Below are 22,689 nucleotides of genomic sequence, written 5' to 3' on the forward strand. Positions count from 1 at the left end.
TGGGCAAGATCGCTGTGTCCTCGAGAGACAACTGATCCCAACAGAAAACGCGTTAACCATCTCGTACCCCGACGCATACACATTGAAATATTCGACTACAACAACATGGGTAGCGTTTTGAATTCAAAAGAATACTTATACAATTTAAAGTCTCAGATGCTTTGCTTCCGCCCTGAGGCCTCGAAGGGTTTCGTCTTCTTGCAGCCCTACACGATTTATTGACGACCCATTTACGCTTTCGCATTGCTTAAGTTTTCCTCTGCTCCCTCTCTTAGACGCCCATTACCCCAATGGCAGACCATGAGCGAGCGAGCGCCCGCACTCCATCTTCCCTCCATTTTTCGCATCCAGCCACTGGGAGCAGGCCCTAGAGAGTTCGACATTTGAGGTTCGAACCACTCTTGTCTCCAGGAATCAACAGGTCGCGGAACACTGCTTTCGTGGCCTAGTCATGAATAAAGTGGTTCTCTCACTCTCTCTCCCTTTAACTTGTTGCGCCGCTACTCATCTCCTTTCCCTACTTTTGACTTGAGGTCCTTGTTATGGAAGGCCTCGCACTTCAAGGAGGCGTGAAACCTCACAAGTTTTGATGTGAGAACATCAAAAAATGTATGGGAGTATAACGTGATACTGCACCGCTGTGGACGTGACAAAAAGTGGCAGCCGTATATAGTGATACCTTAAGAGCATTCGCCACAAAGTTGCAAAGTTTTATTGCAAACCGGATTATGTCTACTTGCGGCTACGGATGTCATACATGGTAAAGCCAATGGGTGGGAGGGGGGGGGGTGTTGAATCGGGATGCTACTTTGCTGTCAAAATACTAAACTGCTTCTTTCTAAAACATTGGTCATGTCGCAGATCCGTTATAAAACGGGTTTTCTCATATGTGTAACGCTTACCAACGTACGCAAACGCATTTAAGGGTAATCTCCAAGCGATGCCTACGCTGAATCTGAATTTAGTGACAAATTTCACGACTTGCAGTGTACTCAATATGCGTTGCACCCACTATTGTACTGGCCCACCAGGGGCATCGGCGAGTACTACCGGTAGTCTATTAATAAAACATGTGTTTCGCCCTACTGCCGTTATTTTCACACGCTGTGCATTCAAGCTCAACGCCGTCTTGCTCCGTTTATTCATCTTCTCTTACTCAGAAGCCCTCTGAATAAATTAAATGACTTTCAGGCACCCTATCTATTTTCACCCTTTGTACTTTCTCCATCTTGTACTCCAGAAAAAATGCAGGGAAAGATGGTGACACACACGGATGCGGCGGTGAGCAACCAGTCGTTCGCAGACAATCCCATCTACTTTCTGGCCAACCTGCAGCAACTGGGTGATCCTCGGACGCGAGATTACTTCCTCGTCACGAATCCACTGTTCGTCTTCCCCCTCGTCGTTATATACCTGTACTTCGTCAAAGTAGCCGGCCCGCGGTGGATGAAAGACCGCGAGCCGTTCCGCATAGACGGCCTGGTACGCGCATACAACCTCGTCATGGTGCTCGCCAATGCTAGGTTCTGCATGTTACTGCTCTCATCCACGTACCTTCCCGGAGGAAGCTACAGCTTCTGGTGCCAGGGTATCACAGGCCGCGTGGACGGTGGTTTGGCCGAGCTTTACAGGACTGGCTGGGCGTACGTGGTGCTGCGCTACGCGGACTTTCTGGACACAGTGTTCTTTGTGCTCCGCAAGAAGTTCAACCAGATTACGCACCTACACGTCATCCACCATGTTATAGTGGCGCTGAACTTGTGGTTCTTTGTGCTGTTCGCGCCCGAGGGGCAAACAGCCTTCGGTCTGATCCTTAACTGCTTTGTGCATGTGGTAATGTACACTTATTACCTCCTGGCCAACATGGGACCGAAGGTCCGCAAGCACCTCTGGTGGAAGAAGTACCTGACCACCCTTCAAATTGTGCAGTTTGTGGCCATTGTGCTGCACATGTCCATACCACTGTTCGTCGACTGTGGGTATCCCCGCTACCTGATATTGATGGGCGTTGCGCAAACCACTCTTGTGCTCGGCCTCTTCGTGAACTTCTACAAGAAGACGTACATTGAGCCTGCGGGTCACAAGACAGCGCAAGAAGTTGTGGCCCATAAAGTGGCTGCTGTGAATGGCAAGAAGAAAGCCTAGACACGACACTGTTGTGACGTTAGCACGTTACTTGTAGCTCAAAACGAGATTGAGAGCTCGAAAGGTAAAGTTAGTGGGAAACTGAGCTTGTTGTGATACTGCCATTGGGTTTTTGCTAGACGCATTTATGGCAATTCTCAGGGGAAGCTATTGCAAGTGAAACAAAACGAAAGGCACTTTTTTTTTTAAAATGCCGCCTAAATCTTGCCCTCTCATGGTAGTCATCACGCCCTTAGTTCCAAGCATGTTTTCTCTCTAAGGCACAACTTGTAGCGCACCACAATGTTTAGTACACAATAGGGCAGGGAAGGCTCATCAATTTCATCAAGGGAAGGCTCATCAAGTACCAGGGGGTCATCTTCATCCCTACCTTGTCGTGATCAAAGCACATTAAATATACATGCAACGAAGCACTAAAAAAAATGGGCTACCTAAATCGTACATTGCGGTAAGCTCATCTCCAAACAAAATTGTTAACGTACAAAACGCTGATTCGACCCATTCTAGTATATGCCTGTACCATCTGGAGCCCTATAAAATATCTGAAATTAACGCTGTTTAATTCAGAAGAAAACAATTCGTTTCATTTTCCGCCGTTTCTATTGGAGCTTTCCACCGTCATCCCACCTGATTACACTACTCCGAGCGCCGTGATCGTGAATGTCTTAAACGTTCGCCTGTTTTGATGAATACTCCGCGCTACGCGTTACAGAACATCTATTTGTCACCCGATAAACTGAAATTAACATGAAATACCCACAAACGTAACCTTGTGCCTTTTCATCCCCGCACTAATCAGCCTTTCCACGCACTAAGTACAGCCTTTTCCCCGGACGGATGAAAAATGAAATTTACTACCTGGTGAAATTAGGTCATTGCTTTGGACAATTTTTTAATATGAATCAATTTTATTGTGTGAAGTTTGCATAATTTTATGAAACAAGTGATTTTAAGTGTGTTGTGAACTTATCTTTGTTATTCTGTGCAGAAAAGTATTTTTGCATTCTATGTGCCTACCCACTCCTGAGTTAGGCCAATTGGGGTGCAGTATGCATAAATAAAATTAATGAATATATAAATGTGTATTTGACCTTGTGAATTTCAGAGCGCGGAATTCTTGCTACACCAGGGTGGCTGGCTCATTTGTTTTCCCGGTAAAAGTGGTGGTTTTAGGTTTTGTGTAGTGGCAGTGCTTAAAACAAGAAGTTTTATTTTTTGAGAAATTGGTACTGGTAAGAGCCAATTAAAGATTGCAGTGTGACATCTGCATTGCGTGAGGCCGAGTTACCCAGGTACTTGTTTGTCCACGTTATCCTAAAGTACACCTTGGATAACTTGGCCATTTTCGGAAAAAATACTGTGAGCTCTCCTTAATATTTTATTTGTCATTGTGCTTTTCTCGCCTTTTTCTTCTGTTTTTTTTGTATTGGCAAGCTTTTCTGTTTCTTTATTGCGGCTTTTGAAGAATTTATTTTAAGCATTGGACCTTATCGAGTTTGAATATACTTGTTCAAAGCATACAAAGCTAGTAGTATTTCACGTGTTCACTTATTCAGATATGCCCGTCGCCTCAAATATTTCTCATACTTTTTATGCAGAACAGTACGGTTATATTAAGATGGAGGTGAATACTTGGATATGAAGACGTACCCATCAAAGACACCAATTGAAAGATTACGAATACGGAGACGAATAGGTGAAAATAGCGAAATACGTTTTTAATGTTAAAATGAGGGAAAGACACGAAATGCTTCAAAAGGTGTATTTGCAAATACAGGCACGAATGGAAGTCATTCCGGTTTTTCAGGCCCTGATTTATAAGTGAGCGTAGCAGTTGCTCTTGAATTCTTGTCAAGTTAAGCGTCATTGCTGAGAAGGTTCGTATTAGTTTTCTCCCGTTTGGTGCAGCCTTCCCCTGACTGTTTTCACCAGTTTTCGCCTGGCAATCGTTCGTGCCTTTGTGCGATTCATCGGGCTCTCGCGGATGATCTGTTATATTGCGGCAACTTCAGACCAGCTTAGGCGTATTCATATTTGTCAGTAAGTCTCGCCCTGACCGTTTTAAGAAAGGTTGGTCCCAAGTAATTTTTATGCGCTCTTAAACCATTCCCGCACATAAACAAGGCGACAGACCAACAACCACAAGTAATTTAGGTATTGCAATATGTAGATTTAATTTTTTACCTACCTAAAACCCTATAGTGTTTGATGTAACATGCCCCACCTTGTGCTATTTTTTAGCATAAATGTCTGCAGCTGGTGGTATAGTTTGGCTAGCGCTCGCGTAGGCTTGGATTTTAGTTATGGGGATGCTAGCAGGAAACTGCATCTGCAGCGAATGCAACTAGCGGAGAAACTAAGCCCGTTTGGCATTCCTTGGCCCGTTTTTCTCATATGGAGAGAGTCATTTTCTGGGAATTACATAAATTATTCAACAGACGTAAGCCCCATTGTAAGGTTCAGACACGCTGTACTTCTGCGGAGGCAATGTAAGAATACTTTACGCGCTAAAGAAAACCTTGGCCTTCCAGGAAGAAGTACTTAAATAAAGAACTTGTTTTTCTAATTTCACGTTCTCTCATGCTGCTGTTCCGTGAAAAAATGCGCACTTTGTATGAGTGGCCAGGTGGCAACATGCATCTATGTTTTTCTGTCACCTAGAATTAGGCAATATTTTTTATCACAGTTGGAAAATCCCAGTCACAAAAACGTTGTTACAATACGAACAGTGTCACGATAGCTGCATGAAGACATTCTATGTTTCCTAGGCAACTGACGCCCAAACAAAATTTGAGTGAAAGCTGAGCCTCACTCAACGGTGACTGAAGCCTTCCGAACAAAAAGAAATTTGCAGCTCACGCTCACCTTACAGAAAACCGAGATGCGGCGCTAACAATTATGGTGAGGTGGACCTGTGCCGGAACAACTCCACGAGGAGGAGCAAGGAAAACCGACATCGTCGTTATTGTGGTCTGGTACAGAAAATTTCCGTTGTTGTAAACTAAAGCAAAAGCACATTTTAGAGCACATGGGATTTCAACCAGAGTGTTTAATCTAAAAGCCGGGTGGGTTATAACTGCGTTATCTCTGCTTTGAGGATGCAGCTCTCTGGCGGTCTCCGATGCGGTTGTTCGTTCGTAACCATGTTGACACACTCAAATAGAGGTTGACCGTTGCAATCGACCCGCCGCGGTGGCTCTGTGGCTAAGGCGTTGCGCTGCTGAGCACGAGGACGCGGGTTCGATTCCCGGCCGCGTAGGCCGCTTTTCTGATGGAGGCGAAAAGCAAACACGTCCATATGTGCGAGATTTCGGCCCACGTTAAAGATCCCCAGGTGGTCAAAATTAATCCGGAGCCCTCCACTGCGGCGCACCTCGTCGCCTGTCTTGCGTCGACTCGTTAAACCCTACAATCAATCGACCGTTGCAATTGGAGGGGTGTTCTCCAAAAATTCCGGGCCATCTCCACTAACGGGAAATCTGGGGAGAGGCGAAGCATGCAGTGTATTAGTGTATTCTTGTCGCCTTGGCGTTTTTTGCCAATGGAAGTAAAACCTTTGGGGGGTAGGGGTATAGAGCTTTGCTGCAAAAGTCTCGTGTCCTTAAAACACCAAGCGTTCGAGCGTGAGTCGTTGAAAAACAAGTGTTCTGTTGTGTTCTTTTAGACGCGTTTTTGCCCACGGAGGGGAAACGTTCTAGTGTGAGCCGTAGCAAAACGAGTGTCACGTTGTTTTAGGACCGTGACTAGATGAAACGACGAAGACGACTGGAGATGCCGACAGCACGACCGCCTAAATGGCTTCGCTCGTAAAAGTTGCTGTAATAGGCTTCTCTCTACCGAAAGTTAGTTAAAACCTTTTGCCATCGAAGAACACGGCCAATTTAGTTTTCATATGAACTTTGCAAGATTTCTGCCCAAAAATTTGGGTAAAGATTTGATATAAGCAGAGCTCGAGTAGACCTTTGACGGTTATAGGAACTTGTGGCGTCTACCTGGAGTCCGGGATCAAAAAACTTGCCCAAACCTTGCATAAAACATCGCCCGTGTAGAGTGCAGCGATCGTGAATGGCTTGGTGCCAAAACTTAACCAACAAAACACGATGCGGTAACGACATGGCTCTTACGTGTTGCGTAAATGCGTTTGTCGATATTGTTACTGGCGTGGCCACAGGGAGGCGGATTCAGCATTGCACCGTTGTAAGATTCAAGCCAGCTTTAGGAGGTTGACAGAGAACGGGAAGGTCAAAAGATGGTAATGTTAACCACTACATCAGTAAATGAGGCATATAAATTTAAATTGAACTGTCTCGACCAGAACCACCTAAGTATAACCGGTATATACACAATTGTGTAAATAACCGGTATATACCGAACCAGGGTAACGATGCTTTCACTGAGCTTAAAAAAGGAAATGCTTACGCGAATTGTTTCAGACTCGTCCACGCGAATAGCGGCAGTTTAATCTGTCATTAAATCTCTGGAAGACATGCCACCCCCTGCTGAGCTCCTCTTTTAGTCGCTGATGAACTACGAAGTGAAAGCGCTGCACTGGAATCACGTATAGGTATACACGATGACCGCTCTCGAAGCGATAAACTGATATTTTACGGAATCCGCAACGATGCGTGCGAAACGTGACAGCAATCAGAATTGCTCATTCGTGACCGCCTTTGAAACCGCCTTAAGCTACAAATTTCGGATAGCCCGATCTTTAGAGCTGAGGGCTGAGGAACCATTGCTGAAAACAATCTAATTATGTATTTAGAGTCAAATTCGTTTTTCAGTAATTGCCAACATGGTTTTGAAAATATTTAGCGTGTGAAACGCCGTTGCTTGCTTTCAATAAAAATCGGTTCATAATAATCTGTCCAGGGAAAGGTTGTGATACTGTTTGTGTTTTTCTCTACTTCGCCAAAGCGTTTGACTCTGTTTCGCATAATTTACTTATCAATAAACGCAGCAAGCTAAACATCAATAACAATGTATTTTTTTATCAAGTTTTCTTTCTTATCGCACGCAATGCGTCCCTGCAGATGATTTTTAATCCCCATCGTCTGTTGTCTCTACATAACTAACTACATAACTACGTAACTAACAATGCCAACCGCATGCTTAGACAGATGCGCCAGAACTTCTACTCTATGCCGTTGGCTGTTAAATTAACGTTTTATAAGGCACCTGTTCGTTCAACATAGAGACCCGGAAAAAATCACGCTCACCCAATCAGTTGAAGCCATCCAGAATCGTGTTACTCGTTTCATTTTGTGAAACTGCGGCCGTAACGCCAGTTTCACCTCAACGAAACCTGTTCTTGGCCTGCCTAACTTGTCCGTACGTCACAAATACAACGTCTTTGCCTTTTCCAGAAAAATCCAAATCGCTCACCTAAAAGCAAAGCTTATGCTTCTGCCTGCATGTATTTCTTCCCGCAGGGAGCACGTTCGTAAAGTTGGTGTTCGTCTTGTCGGAATAACCTATATAATGATTCTTTCATCCCAAGAACCAGTGCTTACTGGAACCACCTCCCCACCTCCACTTTTGCCATCTCAGAACACTCCCAACTAAAGACGGCCGTACAAAACTTTATTTGTTAATGTGTTAACTAAGGCTATGTACTCCCACTTATGTACTCCCACTGTTGGTTGTCATAGTTATGTACCCCGCTACCATCTTCCTTTAGTGCCTCTTGGCCGTGAGAGTAGTGTAAATAAATACAAAAATAAATGTCAGGCTTTGGACAAAATGAACGAGTACAACTTTATCTAATTAATTTTAACAACGTTAGCACGAGAGCACCGAAGACTGCGAATTAGGTAAGCTGGTCCCCAATCAGTTTCTGGACGAGCCATGTAAGCCTTGCGCTACTGTATGCACAACACCACATGCACCCTTTGACTTGGTGTAGATCTGGGTATTTATTCCAGGTCTTTCGTACAAAACCAGGTCCTCGGTACATAGATTGGCGCACCTTCAGCACGCAGGTGGTAGTTCCCATCCTTTGGGGGATTCACACCTTTTTATGCGGCAAAAAAATTTGAACAGGTAAAACCTTTCACTCCCATGCATAAAACTTCCAGTTCTCTGGACTCTCTTCGAGGATGTCAGAAGCTTTGTCAAATGAAGACAGTGCAATTTTTTAGTATTTGGGGCTAAGTTCTGGCCTATGCCGCTTCAGACGATGAGAAAATGTTTTGGAGCGCCAAATCATTTAGCCCCTTGATAAATTGTATTGCGGCTTTCAAAATAGCTTGCTTGAAACATGGGCTCAGAAAAACGTACAAGGTAAGATTTATTCTATAAGACGAGTGAAACCTCATCATGACACGCGTAACGGCTCTGAGGGAAATTTAGCCGAACTATCAGAAAAAGTTATGCAGCGCGTAAAGTCAGTAAAATAAACGAATTTGAAAAGACAAAATAGGGCCGTTCCCGCACACGAAATAACACCAGCATAAACAGTGACTTCAGAGTTTTTCTCTACCGACAGGCCACTCTCCAACCTGGTGGAGACAAGACCTGAAGTCATGGAATTCAAACTGGCGGAGGCATGGTGGTGGAATGAGATCGATTCCACTGGTTGAGGTATACAGGTCCACGTTGACTGCCTCTTTTGGTCCTAAAAACCTGACACCAAACATGAGAGTCACTGGTCCTAGGAAAGTTAAGGCGGCGCCATGTCCATCCTATTAAACTGAGAACACTTCTTCCTACGTGGCGGGCTGCAATATTTTGTGCCAAGTAGGGAGTTAGACATTTTGTGTTGGCTAATAAAATGTCATTGCAATAATTTCCACCCGATAGAGTCACGCAAAATGTCCTATTTCGTATACAGAGAGAGAAATGGAAGAAAAAGCTGCGGCTCTTGTAGGGAGCCGACGTAGAGACCACCTATAGACAACGCGGGTGTAGCGCCCCTGTTTTATTACCACGAGTTTGCTCATTCAGCAGGTATTTCCTAGTCGGCATAGATTGTATCTAGAATGTAAGCGACGTTTTACTTCCGTGGCTTAAAGCGATGGGCAATGTGTTTATAGAACAAGGTATTGATTACGAAACTCCAAGCGATAATACCACAAACAAAGCTTATATTACTACCGTCAGCCCCCTTTTTCATGTGCCACTTGAGATGGCAGCAACGTTCAAATACAACAAAACACAACAAAAATTTTACACTATCTGATAAGCGATTGGTAGGAACGACGGAATTTCATTGCTCCTTTAAGAGCGCTAGCTTCCCCTGACGCTCTGAGGGTACAATTCTGGCAGTACATTTTACTGAATGTTTACACGATATCCTACACCGCCTCGCTAGGGCGCACAAACTTAGAGGGCGTTGGCCTATGCTTCTACGATTACCCCGCTCCCCCCTCATAACAACTACTGGTACTCCATCAGCGCTATTTGCAGCTTCGAGTGGTGTACACCAAAGCGCAGGTCAGCTCAACCGGTTGGCTGCACAGAACGCCAGAAAGAAACAAAAATTGGACGCGACACTACGGGAATATGGGAGTACCTGAGCAGACAGGAGGACATTTTGGCGTCGAGTGGCTACGTCGCGAAAAGCCACTCTGAAAAGTGATTCATTTTGATCAATAACGTTGACGTTATTTCGCTTTTAAGCAATAGGGGCAATATTGACATTGTTCTTTCGTGATCTGGAAACTTAATCAACTGGACAATTTGTTAAAATATCCGATTAATCTCACAAGTTCCATCTCACTCCGCGGTCACGTTTAATTGATGGTATTACTATAAGACATTACGCGGAATTTCCGCAGTGTGTTTCTGCCACAACTGCAAATTCCCGAACAAACTCTCTGCTTGCTCCTATGGTCGTTCAGTGGCTTGGCAGTACAAACTCTGTACTTGGTGGATGCCTTAAACTACCCGCTAGCGCGCGATGACTTCAGCGCTCGTATACACACCCGTCTGCTGGCTCATTCCTCTAAAGATCGGACACGAGTGTACACGAGCACTTCTTGCTTTTTCTCATATATTTGCGAGGTATGCGCAAGCTAGGAAACAGCCCGAATCTCTAACATGCGTACGTCGCGAGAAACAGTGCTGCGAAGGTGGCACGAGTGGCGTGCGTTTCCGGCGATTGCAGCTTTTTCCAACTTTGGGGCTTTGCGCACGGAAAGGTGCAGTTGTTCTGCCTAAAATGTGTTAGTAAACGAACACTACACCACAATGATAAAAAGTTAAAAGCAAGCTTTGCGTTCTTTCCCGAACGAAAAAATTAAAAAATCGGACGCGACGTTAGATTGTCGCTTACTTTGATGCACCGGTGCATCAAAGTAAGCTACAATCTAGTACGACTGGGCCTTGTCTCCGTATGTGCGATTGTGACCAACCTGTAAGTCACAGTTAATGTTGGCTAGCTATTTCTAAACATAGCTATAAAGTACCGCTATTGTAAAAAAATATGAACGGCTACGGTCAGTCACGGCAGTCGCCACACCAGCAAAGCTTTTTTTTTTGTTTCCTTGCTCTTTGTTTGAGGGCGGAGCCGTCTGACAGCCGTTACCTGGGTTACGCAGCGTAGTCGTCCGTTGTAACCGAGTGACCGAACCCAGCAGTGACGGCAGAAAGAAAACGGAGCGGAGTGTCTGGTGAAGGCTGAGGGGGAGGGCGGCACTCATGTCCCTTACTGCGTCCCCCTCACTTTTGTTTCATGAGTCGCCGCCAAAGAGTGCTTTCCCCGCCCTCACCCTCCCCAGACGCTGATCTGTTCACCACTAATCCAAACCACGTGACATTTTGGCGAGAGGTTCGGTCAAGATTTGTAACATGCTCACTGCTTCCGCGTGCGTGGCTAACCCGATCCACGTGTCTTTGCGCGGGAGGTTTAAACATGATCATGACGGGCTGCGAGATAACAGCATAGGGCCTCCTCGATTGCCAGTCCCGGGTCGTCCGCGAACTCCCGAGACGCATTCCGGCGCTGGATTTTCCAATGTATTTCTATGGGACTACCGGTCCGAACGCAGTACTCTGACTGCCCTCGGACCGTCCAGGCCTGGTAAATCGAGGAGCCTCGTCGCAACGCGGGCCGTCGTTGCGCGCACCGCCGTGCGATCGCTGATCACGCGATCACTTCCCCAGACGCAGCATATATACGCCGTGACCGAGAAGACTGCACCTCGCCCTGCGCCAAAATTTCGCATTAGGGAGTATAGCAATTGTCAGTGTATTTTTTTTTGGCAAGAGGAAATTTACGACCGCCACGGGGCGCTTTCTGGCGGGTCTTCGCCAGAGTCGTAGCTGTGCTCGCGCTTATTCAGTAAAATTCGCAAATAAAAACAATTAAAAAAGTATTTTTTATTTTTAAAGACGTAATAGCCTCAAAAAGTCTCTATTATGGCCGCAGACTACCAACAGACACTCTTTTACCAAAGCTTGAAGCCAGAAAAACAGTGGAAGTAGCTGAGCACACGACAATGAGACGCGTCACAAACGCATGATTTCAGCCACCTATAACTTCGGCACAAACAAAATAATGCAACATGCTTTTCAGGAGTGTTGCTCGCCCTCCTGAGGATTCTCGTCTCCGCAATTGTGATGGAAAGCAAGACCGGAATTTTTAAAAATTTTATCTTCGAAGTTACGCATGGTTCAACAACGAACGAAATTCACTTCAAGTGACAACCCAAGTTTCGTGGGAGACGTAGAGGTGCTAAGTAAGACTAGGAGCAGCGATTATAGAATGGTTAGATTCAAGATAAGGCTGAATCTCGAAAATAAAGGAAACTCATGAAAATTAAGAAACCCCACATGGAGTCAGTCCGAGCCAATTCGCAGGAATTCAAAATAACTTTTTAAACGAATTCGCGCTTCTGAACGAGCAGAATGAGGTCAGTGTAGACGGCTAAATGACAACCTCACATCGGCACTCAGTAAATCAGCAGCAGCCGTGGGAGAAACAACATGTAATGAACAAAGTGGAAAAAAAAACGCAGCTACTAATTGCCAAACGTAAGAACATGAAAGGGTCCAGTACGGCGAATCGGATGGAATTATGTGAGCTTTCGGAACTGATTAACAGAAGTAAACAAACGACATTTGTGCATATAACGTCGCAGTGATCGAGGTAACGCTGCAAATAGGCGCAAGCTCAAAAGCAATTAAGAGAAAGCTAGCCATTGGCGAAGACAGGATGTACGCACTCAGAGACGAGCAGGGTAGCATTTCGCCCAACGTGGACGACATAATAGAGGCAGCAGGACCATTCTACACCAGGCTATATGCCAGCGACATTACACAAGGCGAAATTACTCAAAGTACAAGCTCAACTTGCGATGTCCCATTGGCAACTAAAGAGGAGGTAACAAAGGCTCTTAAGGTCATGAAAAGAGGTAAACTGCAGGTGACGAGGGTATAACGGTGGATCTTTTGGAGGGGCCATGAGTTATTGTACTGGAAAAGATTGCTGTACTGTTTTAGAAATGCTTGAACACTCAAAAAGGGCCCATAGCCTGGGAAAACGGCAACATTATTCTGATTCATCAGTAGGGGGATGCCAAGGACCTCAACATTTACAGACCCATCAGCCTACTCTTTGTTATGTACAAGATGTTTACCAAAGTTATAGTTAGCCACATACGTGACAGCCTAGATTCTCAACAACCCAGAGAGCAAGCTGGGTTTAGGTGAGGGTACTCAACCATGGGTCACATCCATGTTGTCAATAAAGTGATAGAAAAATCCACTGAACCCCTTTACATGGCATTTATAGATTATGAGAAAGCGCTTGATTCCGTTCTCACCGCAGCGTGTTAGAAGCACTAAAAGACCATGGAAACCTATATAAGACTTCTAGAAGGCATATATAAGGAATGTACGGGTAGGGTAAACCTCCTCAAGCAAAGCGGTAAATTTCCGATCCGAAAGGGAGTAAGACAAGGAGATACCATCTCGCCAAAAACTATACCCAGCACGTCTTGAGGGGGTATTTCCAATGCTTAAGTGCGAGAACATAGGATTAAGGATAAATCGGGAATACTTGAGACATGTGAGGTTTGCGGACAGCATAGTCTTGCTGAGTGAGACTGCAGAACACATGCAAACTATGGTTGAGGAACTATAATCAGTAAGCATAATAAATAAACATGCATAAATCTGGAGTAATGAGGAATAAGCATACAAAAACACCCTCTTCAGCTTAGGAAACAAACGCTAGAAGTAAAAGAACATAACTACATCGGACAGATGGTCAGTACTGGCCCCAACCGGGATAGAGAAATGCGGCGCAGAATAGGTATGGGTTGGGGAGCACTCGGCCAGCGCTCCCAGATAATCAGAAATAATATAGTTCTGTCACTCAAAAGAAAAATTTAAAACCAGTGCATACTGCCGGTGATGACATACAGAGCTGAAACGTGGCAACATACTAAACAACTAGAAAGCAAACTTAGGTCAGCTCAACGGGCCATTTAAAGAATAATGTTAGAATTACGAATAACACCCAAAGAACAGGAAACGAGCCACCCGGGTGAGAGAACAAACGAGAGTAGGAGATATCATTGTTGAAATAAAGAAAAAGAAATGGACTTGGGCTGGCCATATACTGAGACGAACCGGAAGCCGGTGAACAAATAGAATAACAGAGTGGATACCAATAGATGGGCCTAGAAGAAGGGGAAGGCCTTCAACCCATTGGATGGATGAAATAGGGAAATTCGGGAGTGAACTGTGGACTCGAGCAGCGCCGGACCGAAGCGGTTGGATGTCAGTGGGAAAAGCCTTCATCTTGGAATGAAACTGAGTGGTCTGATTACGATGATGTTTATGATAATGATGAATTAAAAATCACAGCAGTAAATGGTTTTGCGTATATTTATATTTCTTCTTGAGGAGCGATATTTTACAGGTATGTTTAGAAATATGTAGAAGTATCACTATTGCAGACACGCAGATAGGGGGCGTCAAAGTAAGCGACAATGTAGTGTCTGGTCCGATTTCCCGATATTTTTCTAAATTTTTTGTTCACGGCAGAATGCAAAGGTCACTTGGAACTGTTTGTCATTTTGGTGTTGTGGTTGTTTGCAAACAAATTTCAGACAGAACAATTACACTTTGGAGTTGAAAAAGCCCCGACGGTAGTAAAAACTGCAGCCACTGGAAACCGCGTATCACCAGGGCCGCCTTTGTAATTTGTTTTCCCGAAGTAAGCATGCTGAAGGAAAACGGACTGCAGTTTTGGGATATTCCCTCCCACTTACCAAAAATCTGGTAAAATGGCAGCAACGGTTATATTTACTAACTCCTTACAAACTTTACTGCCCCTAGAACGGTACGTAGGTCCTGCCACTAAGTATGGAACATAAATTCTAGCGGTACTGGTCGAGTCCGGGAACTTATTAACTGCTGCTTGTTTGATAGTAACGTTAACCGATAGTAAAAAAATTGTATGAAATATTGAACTTAATAACTACATCACTTTTCCCTGAAAAAGATTTTGCAAATCCACATGCTCACTTGTATATGCTGAAATAAAAATGCATATTTCCAAACTTATCGCTAAAATTTCCATTTTGTGACACGTCCACTGACTCTATCAGAGGACTTTCCGTTGCTGGCTATAAAAGCAAGAAGAGCAGAAGCATTTCGAAGGTAACTAAGTTATACTCGCTCTCGTCATGCATCCCGTTGCTTTTCTTACTATGCTTGTTGTCTAAGTGTGATATGTGCGTGTTGAATGTGTCTATGACGGGCTGCGCGCTCAGCCGATCTACATTGTCACGCCGAGATTTTTTAGATGCGGAGAATCTCACGGTAGGGGCTATGTCCCTTACTTGTTGTTGTTGCGCCGTCCACACCCCCACTGCGCATGCTCGGCTTGCTGAGCGCCCGGTGGTATCTTGCCCTTTAAGGTCTCCTGGAGCGACAGTGTTGCCGGTGTCTTCCTGGGCCGGCACGAGACGAGCACGCTTCACGCGCCTTCGAGGTTTCATCGTCGGCGGAGGCGGCGTGCGTCGGCGAGTCTCGGACGGCCGGGATTACAAGCAGCCCACAGCCATCCGGGGAACGTGCCTCGACCTCATCTTCAGCAACTTTAGGGTTCATCCACTACAACAGCCCTTGACTTTACATTTCACAGACTATAAGGCGGTCATGATCAAAGCGAAATGCCAACCACAGCTCGACGTCGCCTATGTTGAAAATGATGATGATAATGCCTAAATAAAGACAAACTCATACCACGTACAACGTCTCTCTCTCTCCCTCTCTCTCTCTCTCTCTCTCTCTCTCTCTCTCTCTCTCTCTCTCTCTCTCTATCTATCTCTCTCTCTCTCTCTCTTTAATGCCCCTCTATTCTAGCAGCCCCCCCCCCCCACCCTCCAATAAAATTACACCATCTTCCGAAGGGGAACCCTCAGTAGTATGCGAAACAGCCATGGGGTCAACGCAATTTCCCATTTCGTAGTTCCGGTAAGTGAAAAGTTTGGTAGTTACCATGGAAACCAAACGACAAATATAACGGTATCTCCGTACCTCAACCTAACTGAAACGACGAGCTGAAAATTAATGGGCACTTGAATCGACCTTATGGCTGCTTCGCATACTAATCAGGGTTCCCCACGGGAAGGTGGTGTAATGTTTTTCCTACGTTATGCATGGCCAGTAAGTAAAACCAATAATTACATAGTGGATACTGTGACAAGTAAGTGGTTAGTGTACTGTTAGTAGGGGCCAAGACATTTTTTTTAAAAGTGCTTGCTTGCGCACAACTCGTAAAAATATGGTAAAAAACAAAAAAAAAATGTGGATGTACACCCATGTTCGATCTCTCGTGAAATCAGCCTGCAATCTTGCCGGATGTCTTGCTCGTAAATAGGAAGTGTAGTTTTTTGCTTTCATGCACGCCGCGAGATCCTCAAAGAAAATTGTACTCGAAAGTTTTCGCTTAATTTTTCCAAAAGACAACTGGGTCGCCTTGTAAAATGGGTGCAACGTTTGCCTCCAACTTTACTTTCCGTTTCAGTGTGCATAGTTAAAGCCCTCTGCTTCAAGACTGCGGACTACATGCGTGCTTTCGGTAGGCGCGACATCGCTAGGTTTTCCCACGATTATGATAATGGTCGGGCAAAGAGATTCTAAAATAGGGATTGTCCAAAGCGGCAAAGAAAGGAGGGCTCTTCCACTCCTCTGGTTTTTTAAAGTGCTTCACGGTTCAAACGCATACAAAACAAAAGCGTACGTTCACCAGGAAAGGGGGGGGGGGGTTACGTAGCAGGTCTACGTAGTTCATACGTAAGAGGTAAGGTTATGAGCAACATGGCCGGCACAAACAGAAGAGGGACTGCCCCAAACAGTGGCTTTGAAGCTACACTAGCGGTTGTTCAACCGTTTGCCTCTCAGGTTTCCTTGTTTACAACGTACACCGAGCGCGAAAAAGCGTGAGAAGTATTACTGAGGAGGCGAAAGTGGGGGAAAAATTTGACTGAGGAGGCGAACGTTGTCTGAAGTACAAGACCGCCAGTCTTCTTTTCTCGCAAAAAAAAGGAACATTTTACACTAGCGTAATGGTCCACCGGTTCCGTTTGACATTCGCCATGAAGGAATTTCCCCGACACAGACAAATTATCCGTAAACAATGCGCTATCAAGTGGGAATGACGCGACGGTTTGTCATTTTCACTCTCACATTGCTGCCGAATATCCAAGAAACGGTAGGTGTATTCGCTTAAGTGAGCCCCCGAGCGAGGTTTATCACAGACAACAGTTGTTCCTCCGTCAGTTTCTGGGCGAAGCTTCCAGACGCCGGTGGAGCTCTTCGTGGACGCCGTCGCGCGTTCACTAGGACCACTCACTGTCCGCAGGAAAGGTGAGTTGGCTAGAGTGGTAGGGATAGAGAAATAACAGATAACGTTTTTTTACATTTATCAGAGCAATATACGATATGCTCAAAATGAGATTTCCTCACAATACACAATACACGTGCTGTTTATGCATCGAGCCGGCTTATCGCGTGAATGATCTGGTCGAAATCGCTTGTGTGCTGAGTGTTTGGTTCAACTGTGCTCGGATCCGGCACCTTCAATTCGGTCGTGTCTGTTAGAGCTCCATTGAGGTCGCTTCTCGAACACAGTTTGCCATCCTTTGCTCGAAAGCCCCTTAAAATCATGCGGCCTACGTAGGTTGCATGTGTCCTGCGTGTACTGCCAACAGTCTTCAACGGGAGCCCCACCCTTTGCCTCGTTCCAGTGAGTCGATGATAACGACCGGCTGGATAACTACAACCACGTCAGCGAGTATAAGCGGGGGTTTGACGTCTTCCGTCTTACTGACCTCACCGAAAGCGTCGTTTTAAACAGTTGAGTCAACTTCTAGGATTGTGTACAATTCATTGAAGATATGCTTGCTACTAAAAAAGAAAAAAAAACTGCATGGATGTCTCGGGATATACGCAGCCTCCGTTGGTGATATACTCGTTTTTTTTTTAAGTAAAAAGATGTGTGCGTTCGGAATCCGTGCATTAGTGCATCATTGCATCAGTGAATCCGTGGTTGTGTATTTATTATGCTTGTCACACGAAATACAAAGACCACGCGTCGGGTGACGGTGAAATGCTGGCGCCTCGACGAACTAAGGTTGACTTGTCACCGACAAGGTACCATATATTCTTCTTTATTAGTATACCATCAGACACTGCGTCGTACCAAATCCGACGAAAATTTTTCAGAAATACGTCGCCTGCTTTTTTGGTTCGCGTACGCTTCCTCAGAATCAAGTCTGCGCTACGTCGTAAAGACACGCTTGGCGCACTTACAAAATTCACTATTCCAAACCTGCAACCTCAAAACGACCATTCACCATGCTTTTACGGTGCGGAACAAGTGATGCTAATTGGTTTCATGAGCCCCTACTGTGGTGTATAGTGACAGATTTGCAGGCTTCAGCGACGCCATCGGGAAGATTAATGGAAGTGCTCAGCTTTGTGCAATAGTTGGGCCGACCGCGGCTATATTTTGACTGTGCCTAGCCCTCGACACACGGCGCTATTAGGTGCCACCTGGTTCTCTGAGCATTCATCGAAATGCCTGTGAGCAAAAGGCACATCGCTGCCTTCTTATCAGCCACCTTATTCCTCTTCGCACTACCTAGGACAGTGACGAGAAGTTTCCAGCCATGGAAATAGTTTCATCCGGAAAGTTCGGATTTCGTCCACGAAGCAGATGACGCATGTGTATATCCTTCATAGCACTATGCGGGAGCGTTGTAGTGATTCCCGCAGGCTTGTTTTTGTGTCTCGGAAATGAGCGAAGTCCGAAGAGTGGCAGCCTTGCTTGCCGAGCTTTTCGTGACTCCGCAATACTTGCACGCACTATTGCTAGAAAGCTCGGGAGTGTTTTGAAAAATATCTGTCAGCGTAAAGCGGGAAAGCTTGCTCTTTGGTCTATAACCCATTTAAGAGCTGGTTTACTTAGGTTCTAGAGCTGAAGGAGCTATAAGGCGCAGTTTTCTGAACAGGAGCTTCTAATTTCGGCACAACCATAGATGTTTTTACAAACTTCTACAGCTATGTAGGCAGTCGAGATGAAAACTTGCTTGAGACAAAAATATTGCCATATAAAGAATTTAATAGGTCTCTGAGAACATCACTTAATGTCAGAAAATGCTAGGTATGTACTTGTCAGGTCATAATTAACGCTCGTTCTTGACGCTTTTCATCGCCAAGAGCATCTTTTTTGGCACCTTCACCTCGCAATGCGGCGCTTATTGCACGTTGCCAGCCTACCCTCTTCCAGCTCGTCTGTTTCCCAGTCCCGGTGCGCGTCTCCGGCTGGCGCTCCGATTTTCTTTGCAATTTTCTGTACCTAACAACATGTGGTTTGTACGCCACGTATTTTATAACACATTGAGATATAAAGCTCAAGGTCTAAAATAATCATTCCGCGGCTGCCTTACGCGATCTTCACAGGGAGTTCCCGAAGAGAATTCATGCTGTCTCCCATGTATTATTGCGTACTCAACATAGCCAAAAGAAAATGTGTTTATACAAGGAATCGCATTTGTAGTGACCTAAAGTGCTTAAGTTAGGCCTCAATATAATTTTGGCTTAGTATTTGTTCCTGTCAGTGAAACTGCCAATTATGACACAAACGGAGAGATGCCGACGACATCTTTGCTTCAACGACGTGCCAATGTCGATAATTAAAATACATATCTGCTTAGCAACGTATCGATACATCTGAAAATGTAATGGATAACGTGTTACGTGTTCCCACCGCCTGCTAATGGTATTTAAATGTTTTAATTGTTTTAAACTTTTCAGCAGCAAAACGTAGTACCGTACTAATTACTACACAAGGTCATAATGGTTTGCAGTCAACAATGCCTCGGAAAGCAAAGGGGAGAATGTGGTAGGTCATTGAAACCGATGAAAAATTTTGAAAGACAGAAAGAAAGTGGAGGAAAAATTCCCGCCGGTTGGGAGGAAGAGAGGAAGTTAACTTCAAGGCTGTCGAGGGGACGAAAAGAAGATTAGAATGCTGATAGACGAAAAGCAGAGAGGGGAATAGTGCCTAGGACAGTTACCACCTGTAACAGGGAAAAGAAAGTATTTCGGGCCTAATAAGCTTTAGTGCCTGCCCTAAGCAGCGCTAGTATTAAACCAAGAGTGTAAATATGGTTATATTAGTCCTTTTTGGTAAGATGGTTTTATAAGATGGTTTGGTTATATTAGTCCTTTTTCGAAGTCTTTTGGAATTCCTGGAAGGACTTCCAGGACTTCCAGGGGAACCACCACTCTCTCATGGCCGCCATGTACATAGTGTAAATAGATCGCTCTTCATCTACCATGGTTCGTCTCATATCTGTCCTCCCGCCACGTAACAATATATATTGCTGGCAGTGGATATTTCATTGCACATGAATCAACCTTGATGGCAAAAGAGCAATGTTGTATACTGTCACCAATTTGTTCAAAGGAATATTCCCTGACTTATAGTTGCATGTGACAAAGCTCCACCAAAAGGAATATTGTGCTGGAAAAAAATTATTTTTGAAGAGGCATGACGGGCCCCATATGATACCCAAAAATAGTTAATCAATTTCCTCAGAGGTATTACCATCGTTTAGCAATGCTGTTGCCTTTCCTTATCTTACGTTTGCTATCTTTATCATTTCTTGTAGTGCCCCTTTGCCTGAAGCGATGGATGGGAAGATGCGCAGCTTTGGAGTCAACGGGCAAACGCCGCTGAGCTGGAACCCGATCACGCTCTTGAAGCAGGTCCAAGAATGGGGCGATCCAAGGACTCGCGACTACCCGCTAGTGGTGAATCCAACGTTCGTGTTCCCGCTCGTCGCGTTCTATCTTTACTTCGTCAAAGTGCTAGGACCTCGCTGGATGAAGAACAGAGAGCCCTTTCAGATCACCAACGTCGTCCAATTTTACAACCTAGTCATGGTAATACTCAACGCCAAGTTCTGCCTCATGGTGCTTCGTGAGACGTACCTACCGAGTGGCCGCTACAGCCTCTGGTGTCAGGGAATCACTGGCTACATGGACGAACGCCTGGAAGAGGCCTACCGCAACGGATATTGGTTCGCGGCTTTGCGCTACGTAGAGTTTCTCGACACTGTGTTCTTCGTGCTGCGCAAGAAGTTCAACCAGATTTCTCACCTTCACGTGATCCACCATACCATAGTGGCGATGAACTGCTGGTTCTGGACGCTGTATGCTCCCGAGGGCCAGCCGGCGTTGGGCCTTGCCATTAACGCCTTCGTGCACGCCGTCATGTATACTTACTATTTCCTGGCAACTCTGGGACCCAAAGTGCACACGTACTTGTGGTGGAAGAAGTACCTGACAACTCTGCAGATCGTGCAGTTTCTCATCTTCATGGTGCACATGTCGATACCTCTGTTCGTGAACTGCGGCTTCCCAAGGCATTTGATCCACGTGTCGAACGCGCAGACTGCGCTGATTCTTGGCCTTTTCGTGAACTTTTACATCAAGTCATACACGCGGCAGAAAGAAAGCATCGCAAAGCTCCGGGCTGGGGCCGCGTCTAAGCACGACAGCAAGACAAATGGCAGCTGCGCTCAACTTGGCACACTCAATTGTAGTGCTAACGGAAAGAAACTGGAATAGCTTCGCGCTAGCAATGTAAAGCTAGAGAATTTATTCGCCTTTAAATAGAGGCATCAATTGGCATTGAGCGGCTGTAAGGTGGCGATAACCAAAGGATAAAAGGGAAATATTCTTTTTTATTAGGAAGGGCAGGGAGAAGGGGCAAGCCTTGTTTGTTGAAGTAGTGGGTGCCTGACACTGAAACATTCATTAAGGTGTTGTCGGTTCAATGAAAGAAAAAAAATAGTAGCCTTTCCAGTTTAATAACTGTGACATCCAGCGAAGTTGCTGACCCGCATGGGTACAGAATAACCAAGTATTTATTTTTCTCACCATTTGGCAAAGGTTGCTTTCCTGTCCCTGTTAATCGTTCTGTTTTCTACAAAGGTGAACCGTGTGATGTTCCTCGACGTGTTAAACATGTGTATGTCCACCACCGCAACACTCTTTTCTTCTCCTCTACCATGGGGCACAAACTGTACGCTGTGGGAAAATCTTGAGCGCGTAAGGCATTGGTTGATTAAATGCGGAGAGGGGGTAATTTTGGTATAATGTATAGCAGCTTACTCGGACATTATTCGATCAAAACCCTGGTACCGTGATTTCTTGCTAGTGAGAGCTGTGTTCCCTATGACATTGTCTTTCTGTTTGCCATACGTAGCTTCTGCAGAGCTTGGATGCTCATGCCGAGCAAGACCGCTCAACGAAAAGCCTTATTTAATAACAAAGAGGACAAGTGCGCAGTTTTAATGAATGTTCAAGAGAGGCACTGGACAGGTTCCAGAGGTCTTATTGGTAACTGTGGACGCCTGAATTGTGATTTCACCTTTTGTCTTCTGCTGTAGCCTCGGTTTTGTTGTACTATATGTGTTTGTTGTTCATTGCCTTTGATGTATGAATTGTTTACTCCTCTTTTGTTGGGGTCCCTTGAGGGGCATATGATTGTAGGTTGTAAATAAAAAAGGTATTTGGTAATGCAGGAGATGTGTGCTCATTTTACATTCAGGCGGCCCTGGTTTCGATTTTCAACCAGCCAGAAATTTACCCAGATGTTTTGTAAGCTCAATTGCTTTAATTTTACTCTTTTTTTCGATCAGCCATTTTGTGTAACCTGTCTAGGTTAGCGAAATTTTCGACCTAGCGGGTTTGATATTGCTCGCACTCAAAAATTAGCTCGAAGAAAATGTCTACCGAATTTCAGTAGAGAACTTATTCCCAAATATGTTAAAGGAATTTAACTTCGCCACGTAGGTCGCACGCTAACACCGGTGCACATCGATGACAGCAACTTTTCCCTGTACACCCATCTCTAAAAACGCCACCCAGCTTCATTTGCAACCACCACAACCCACAACAAAAACTGCGGATAGTCCGCCGTAACCAGCGCCAATGTTCTGTATCGTCGGGCAGCAACTAGCAACGATGAGTGAGAGAAGATTATCGTGACTAATTTGGCAGCCACCGTTG

The 22,689-nt window shown here is 45.1% G+C and overlaps 1 protein-coding gene and 1 pseudogene across 1 annotated transcript; both read left to right on the top strand.

Annotated features, from left to right (window-relative positions):
• The first annotated feature begins 1,246 nt into the window (after nucleotides 1–1,246).
• Nucleotides 1,247–2,295, top strand: LOC144173348 (very long chain fatty acid elongase AAEL008004 pseudogene; annotated as a pseudogene).
• A 14,535-nt stretch (nucleotides 2,296–16,830) lies between these two features.
• Nucleotides 16,831–22,201, top strand: LOC144174942 (very long chain fatty acid elongase AAEL008004-like). Its single transcript, XM_077703935.1, has 2 exons — nucleotides 16,831–16,971; nucleotides 20,283–22,201. The coding sequence occupies exon 2, from the start codon at nucleotides 20,302–20,304 to the stop codon at nucleotides 21,241–21,243; it is 942 nt and encodes a 313-aa protein (XP_077560061.1). The 5' UTR covers nucleotides 16,831–16,971; nucleotides 20,283–20,301; the 3' UTR covers nucleotides 21,244–22,201.
• The last annotated feature ends 488 nt before the right edge of the window (nucleotides 22,202–22,689 follow it).

This window comes from Haemaphysalis longicornis, unplaced genomic scaffold, assembly GCF_048455015.1.
Source record: "Haemaphysalis longicornis isolate Haplotype H1 unplaced genomic scaffold, Haemaphysalis longicornis Haplotype H1 scaffold_3, whole genome shotgun sequence".
Taxonomy (NCBI): domain Eukaryota; kingdom Metazoa; phylum Arthropoda; class Arachnida; order Ixodida; family Ixodidae; genus Haemaphysalis; species Haemaphysalis longicornis.

What these genes read in the sequence shown, in the direction of transcription:
- LOC144174942 (XM_077703935.1), top strand. Translation starts at nt 20,302, where the DNA reads ATGGATGGGAAGATGCGCAGCTTTGGAGTCAACGGGCAAACGCCGCTG.